The 7,545-nt window shown below is 41.1% G+C and overlaps 1 protein-coding gene across 1 annotated transcript in view; it reads left to right on the top strand.

Moving 5' to 3' along the window:
- The window catches only part of LOC102979541 (ATP-binding cassette sub-family A member 17-like), a 78,464-nt gene that overhangs the window by 16,605 nt on the left and 54,314 nt on the right, over window positions 1–7,545 (top strand). The window contains 2 exon segments of the mRNA XM_024123536.1: window positions 6,013–6,189; window positions 7,180–7,304. Coding sequence (XP_023979304.1) covers window positions 6,013–6,189; window positions 7,180–7,304 — 302 coding nt within the window.

Here is a 7,545-nt window from a genome sequence, read left to right as displayed (position 1 = left end):
GGGAGGGAGACGCAAGAGGGAAGAGATATGGGAACATATGTATATGTATAACTGATTCACTTTGTTGTAAAGCAGAAACTAACACACCATTGTAAAGCAATTATACTCCAATAAAGATGTTAAAAAAAAAAAAAAGAGTAGCCCCTGCTCGCGGCAACTAGAGAAAGCCCATGCTCAACAATAAAGACCCAACACAGCCATAAACAAACAAACAAATAAATAAATAAAATGTAGGACCCTGAGGTCTGTGGGGTTACAGTACTTACTGAATGGAACAGTTTCCCATTTCAGTGGTACTAAGATGATCTGCTCTGAACATTCTAGCAAGTGCCTTCATTGCTCAATGTTAGCTTTTATCACCAGAGTCCAGGTCCCAAATGACAAAGCTTGGTTTAGCAGCAGATAACAGGGAAAGGAGTTATAAGTTGGGTCGAGTTTGTGGGTCCCCTTACTGCAATTGGGATAATCTCCAATGTCCTGGTTAGAGGCATCACCTACCAATGAATTTCTTTATTAAGTTTGGATGGTCTAAATGGGTTAAGGCCACTTAAAATTTAATAAAGGATGTTAAGTTGACCAGAATGTATTGAAAGTGAGTGGTTTTCTTTAACAAAGCAATGTTGAGACCATGATTTACAAATACTTATGGAGGAAAAATAGATTTGAAATGGTATATCTGATTCCTTACATGTTAGTGAATGAACGTAGATGCTTTATGGAGCCTATCTGTTGAAATTGAGGGAATTTAGGTAGGTGGTTGGACTGGATGAACTGTGTGTTATGATCAGTGTTCATTCCTGAAAGACACAAGATAGCCCACAAATGGTGTCTAGTGTTACAGCTGAAGGAAATGCAAATGCATATGATCATAAGCAGGTAGGAATCTCTAAGAATATAATTGATGAAATGTTAGAAATCCAAGGATAATATTTCTTATTTAGAATCCTCATACTTTCACTGGATTAGGTTTTCCTATTCATCTGACCTATCTGCTCAAATCAGATAGCACGCCTTCTAGTGAGTGAATAAATAAAATTACTCTGTACATTTTCTCAGTAAGTCTGGTGCAGACCTTTCAGTTTTAATCTTGAGCAGGAATCACTATATACAACATGAATCAGACCTCTGGTTGTATGGCAGAAACATTTTGGCCTCTTCTTAAAATCAGAACCTGCATGCTTGTGGAGCAACTGGGTTTGTCACTTGAGACGTCCATTTATTGATTTATTTGTTAATTTATTATTTACTAGATTGATTTTAGTTTTTAAGAGGCCCAGTAAATAGCACCCTTCTCCCCTCCTTAGTTTCTGAACCAGTCGAGAAACAATACAGAGATGTCATCTTACTAATACCCAAATATCTTTTTATAACTAATAAAAAACTTAGTGGATGGGTTATTATAGATGCTCAGATGGACCATTTTATCTCAACTCCTCAAGCTTGTCAGTGCTGTCTTGTAGCCCTGACTAATCTTGTTTCAATCTCTTCCCTTCCACAGGTATTGATCTCAAGGGTATTCCTTAATAAACATCTTGCATACTAAACTCCATTTCAGGGTCTGTGTCACAAAGAACCTATCCTGTGACTATTGAATTTATCTCTGGGACCCCTATTAATGTAAGAAGGGTCTCCTATTATGCTCTCCACCTGGGTGGGACACTGGGCCTTTTTGTTTAGCTCCCTTGCCTTGAAAGGCCATCCGAATGGAAGCCCAAAGTTTTCTTGTTAGTAAATGACCTCTGAGCAAAAGAGTTCCAGTAGGAAAAGAGAGACTAGGACAGAGAAATACATTTGAAAAGATGCTGGCCAAACCTGTTCCAAAACTGGATTTCAGGAAGCCCAGCAAATCCCAAACAAGATTAACAATAAGAAATCTACATTAGACATACCAACATGAAATTGAGCACACCAGAGGTCAAGAGAAAAATCTTAAAAGTAGCTGGAGGGGGAAAAAAAAAAGACAGATTGCTTTTTAAAGGAGCCAAGAGTGGGAGCCTGAAGATAGTGGCTTTATACGTTGTATAAAATAATAATGATGATGATGATAATGATGTCTTTAGGATTTTTTTTTTTTTTTTTTTGTGGTATGCAGGCCTCTCACTGTTGTGGCCTCTCCCGTTGCAGAGCACAGGCTCCGGACGCGCAGGCTCAGCGGCCATGGCTCACGGGCCTAGCCGCTCCATGGCATGTGGAATCTTCCCGGACTGGGGCACGAACCCCTGTTCCCTGCATCGGCAGGCGGACTCTCAACCACTGCACCACCAGGGAAGCCCTCGGATTTTTTTTAAAAGATAGAATTAAAATACATAAAAGGGTTTTTGAGGAGATAAAGTCAGAAATCAGTGGGGGTAAATACTTTTTGGAAGGGGAGTAAAGATATTAACTTTAGACTTGGCAGCAATGTAGACCTGGTGATTCATTACTGAGCCGACCGGGAAAAGGCTAGGAACAGTGTATAACTTTCAAACCTAATAGAGAGAAAATGGAATAGTCAAAAGTTTGGTTGAGTCAAGAAGAAGTGGTGTGGGAGAGGAATTATGTCACATAGCCTCTTCTACTGCAAAGGGGGATGAGAAGTCAGGGAAGAGCAATCATGATCAAAGAGATGTGAGGTCAGGTGAACTTTGCCAGATTCCTTTCAGCAGAAACCTGCTCTCAAACACAAATAAATAAATTGTGGAAAGAAGTAACAGCTAACTCCTACCCAATCCAAACTCCAGCAGTATTTTTGTTTTGTTTTGTTTTTTAAATAGAACTCGATGAGCTGATTCTCAAATGTACATGGGAGTATAAAGGACCAAGAATAGCCAAGAACTCTTGAGGAAGAACAAAATAGCAAAACTTGTTTTACCAGATTTCATGATTTATCATAAAACAATAGTAATTAAGATTATGGTTGACAAATAGACTAATACAACAGAAAAGAAGGGAGAGATAAATGCACTGTTAAATATCAGAGATGCTACTTCAGAGCAGTGGGATTTAATAAATGGTGCTGGAGCAACTAAAGAACCTTATGGAAAACATTGAAATTGGACTTTGAATTCACACCATACACAGATATCAATTCCAATGTAAAAAAACTATAAAGTGGGGCTTCCCTGGTGGCACAGTGGTTGAGAATCTGCCTGCTAATGCAGGGGACACGGGTTCGAGCCCTGGTCTGGGAAGATCCCACATGCCGCAGAGCAACTAGGCCCGTGAGCCACAACTGCTGAGCCTGCGCGTCTGGAGCCTGTGCTCCGCAACAAGAGAGGCCGTGATAGTGAGAGGCCCGTGCACCGCGATGAAGAGTAGCCCCTGCTTGCCACAACTAGAGAAAGCACTTGCACAGAAATGAAGACCCAACACAGCCAAAAACAAATAAATTAATTTTTTTAAAAAAGTAACAAATGTTCAAGTACAATTGGTGTCTTTAAAAAAAAAACTATAAAGTTTTTTGGAGATGGTATAGGAGGGTACATTCATGTACTTGAAGTAGGAAAGATTTCTTAAACAAGACACAAAAATAACTAACCATCAGGAAAAGACTGATAGATAATGCCATTAAGACACCATGAAGAGAATGAAAGGAGAAGCTACAGAGTGGGAGAGGATGCTTGATACATTTAACCTGCAAAAGGCTTGTATCCAGAATATTTAAAGAATTCATAAAATCAATTATATATCATACTTTATAGTAAAGAAAAAAACAGGCAAAAATAGGCACTTCATGAAAAGACATATCCAAATAGCCAATAAACATATGCCAGCTAGAAGAAAATGAAGTGACATATTTAAAGTACTGAAAGAAAAACCTTGTCAACTCAGTGTTCTATATCCAGGGGAAAATTAGGGAGAAATGAAGACTCTCTCAAACCAAAGCGACAGAATCGATTGCTGGGAGACATTACGAGAAATGTTGAGTTCTTCGAGCAAAAACAATATCATATCAGACAGAAGCTTGGATCTGCACAAAGAAATTAAGAGCACTGAAAATGGAAAATACAATTTATTTTGTCTTTTGTGGAGTTTTCTGGCTCTAAAAGAGAACTGACTGTCCAAAGCAAAAGTGGTAGCAATGTATTGTGTTTATAGCTTATGTGAAAGTGAAATGTATGACAACAGTAGCAAAGGGTGGGAGGGAAGAACTGGAAACTGGAAATTGTTATAAGATCCTCACGCTACGTATGAAGTAGTATAATATTATTTGAAGATAGACTAATTAAAGATGATTTTAAACCCTAGAACAACACTAAAAAAATTTTTAGAGGTATAAGTAATAAACCGATAGTGGAAATAAAATGGAATCATTAAAAAAAATCCCCATTAATGCAAGAAAAAGAGGAAAAGAGAAACAAGGAAAAGTTTGGACCAAATAGAAAAGAGCTGACAAAGTGGTAGATTTTAATCCAATCAATAATCACATTAAATGTGAATAATCTAAACATACCAATTAAAAAGAGTCAGTTTAGATAAAAAGGCATAACCCAACTATATGCTGCCTACAGACAAAGATGACGGTGAAGTTGTAAAGGGGGTGTGCATATTTGGGGTTTTGGGGGTTATTGATTTGGGTGGTAGTTGTACAAAGTACTTCCTTTGTAATTGCTTGTTAAACTCCATTTTATATACTTGATATGTTTATTCCCAATAAATAAGTAAAGTTAACTGGCAATCAAATGTCTGCTGAGGTGGGGAAGGAGCCTTGTCTCTTTCTTCTTTTCGGACACTGCAGACTTACACTGAACAAGGATGCACCTGGCTTTCACAAACTAAGTGTACTGACTGTTTACGGCAGCTGAGGTTTGCGAGACCTGTCTGTAAGCCATGGTGGAAGGCAAGGCTCTCGATTGGCACAAAGACAGACACAAGTCATAGAATCTCATCTCAGGAAGGACCTCAGAGGTTTCCTGGCCCCTCGCCCCTCACAGCGTGACCTGTGCACCAACAGCATCAGAACCCTCAGAGAGCTTGTTAGGAGTGCAGACTCCCAGGCCCATCCAGACACACTTAATCAGAACAAAATCACCAGGTGATTAGTAAGCACAGGAAAGTTTGAGGAGCACCGTTCTAGCCCATCTGTCTGCTCATCAGTATTTGAATGTCTCCTCTGGTGTTGCTAGTTACCACCTCCTCAATCCTGCCATGTGGCAGCAGATGCAGGGTATCTTGGATGCTTTACATGAGAAGCTTAGTCAGCTTGCATTCAGATTAGACACTTGGCATCACAAAGGATACTTATCTTTATATGCACCCAGGAATTGGTCCCAAGCCCATCCTCAGCACTCCTTTCTTCATGGCATATGTATGTATTGAGCAGCTGCTGCATATGAGGCCCTGGGTCAGATGTTGGAGATACTGAGATAACCTGACAGTCCCTGGCCCCAAGCTGGGGTTGGCAATAAGTGAGCAAATTCACAGTGCAGAGCGAGACCTTCAATGCTCACAGTTAGCGCAGGGTGCCCCAGATGCACGTGGGTTAGACATATAACCCAAGCGAGTGAGTATACATGCTTGCTGGGGAAGGAGATACCTGTGCTGACCTACCAAGTAAGAATTAACCAAGCAAAGAAGGTGGGGAGGAGTAGGAAGGGCTTTCCTGACAGCATGTGCAAGAGTGTGAAGATGTGTCTCAGATGACCAAATTTCTACTTCTTGGTGCCAAAGAATCATTTTGGCAATAATAAGAACGTTTTATTGAGAATTCCCTGTCAGCCCAGTGGTTAGGACTCAGCGCTTTCACGGCTGGGCCCAAGTTCAGTCCCTGGTTGGGGAACTAAGATCCCACAAGCTGTGTGGCATGGTCAAAAAAACCAAAAAACAACAAAAACAAAAACAAAAAAGTTTTACCTTCTTTGAGAAACCAATAACTAGCTTTTCTTTTCCTGTGCCTAACTTTTTGTCCCTTAATACCCCAGACATGAATAGTCCAGTCTTCTCATTGGCTTGTTCTCCAACTGTTTGATTGGAAAGTTCTGGTAACTTTTCTCTGTCTTCGATGTGGTGATTGTTTTCCTTCCTTTGGAATAGGCACAGGCATCCAATTGAGGAACATGGGCAGTATAGGAGGAGGGTTTAACTTCACTCAGGTGCTGCTGATGCTACTGCTGGACTCTCTCTTATATGGCTTGGTGGCCTGGTATGTGGAGTCTGTCTTCCCAGAGGTGTATGGTACACCCAAACCTTGGTACTTCTTTCTCATGGTGAGTACTGATGCTGCTGTTTTATAGATTGACATTAGAATTTTTATAGCTCATCATCAATATTCCTATCCCTCTTTGTGGTGTTGGTTGCAACCTCAAACTCCTGGAAATCTAAGTGCAGTTCTCTAACCTGGATTCACCCCACACCTATCAACTTGTGGTTGCCAAGGGAGCATAATTAACGAGTCTGTCTCTCTGACTCTTGCCCCACTGCTGATACCCTGTGCAGAGTCCCCTTAAGAGTGCCTGTGGCTGTCTCATATGTGCCCACTTGAGTGGCAGACCCTGTATTCTCTCACAGAATGCCACCCCAACAAGCTAGAGCCCTCAGGACTCCTCGGCCTCTTTCCTCTTTGGGCTGGTGGCAAGGCCCTGAAGCTCTTTGAGACCTCTGTGACCTGGGGACACGGGCACGGAGCACAGCTTTCTTTGACAACCCCGTGAAGCTCTCCAAATCTTTTCTCTCCTATGGTGAGTAAATTTTCCTACAAAGTTGAACCCATCATGCCTGCTTCAGTCCTCTTGCAGATTCAGTCTGATCCCATCTGAATTGCACAGGTACTCACTTCAGGCCTCGGCAAAGGCTGCCATGCTTGCCCTTCTTGATTTGTGGAGAAATGGGTAGATTGTTAACACCAGTATTTCTCCAGGCCTCAGCCCACAGGGGTGCTGATTACCAACACGACAGCTTCCCCAGTACACCAGGAGTATGGATATGAGGCATCATTTCTAGCTCCATCCTCCAGACCATGGGTTGTAGGTTGAAATGCAGTTTATTAGTAGTAAGTCTGTGAGCAAATTCTTGACTTCTTCAGGCACCATTATGTGTTCGATACCAGGAAACTCCAGTGGGTGAGGCTGGGGTGGGGGTGGGGGGAGGGAAGTGTGAGAATTTAATTTACCAAAATATTTATCTTCCAGAAGAAGAGAGCCGATTCACCTAAATGTATTAATGTAAGTTGACTTCCTCTCTAGCCCTCCTACTGCTGTGGAGAACCTATATCCCTTACGAATTCAGTGCTGGAGTTGGGGGGTCCTCAGAAAGCTCTGAAAAGCAAGTTCATTCAGGAAGAGCCTACCGATTTGATAAAAATAATTGAAATCCAACATCTATACAAGGTATCAGCTCACAAATCTTCTTCCAAGGACTTGAGAAATAGTGCATAGAGGCTTCTGTTTTATTCTGACAGTGGTTACAAGGCACATTTTGTGATAGATTTTTAATTCCCTTCTGTAATGTTATCCTCAAAATTAGGAGTATAATATAAAATGTCCTGTTTTCTGTCATAAAGTTAAATGACTGGATGGAGGGTCTAGATGATCTTTCTTGAAACAGTCTCGCAAACGCCAAACACCTCTT

Source organism: Physeter macrocephalus, chromosome 14, assembly GCF_002837175.3.
Source record: "Physeter macrocephalus isolate SW-GA chromosome 14, ASM283717v5, whole genome shotgun sequence".
Lineage (NCBI taxonomy): Eukaryota > Metazoa > Chordata > Mammalia > Artiodactyla > Physeteridae > Physeter > Physeter macrocephalus.
This window is presented reverse-complemented; position numbering and strand designations above follow the sequence as displayed.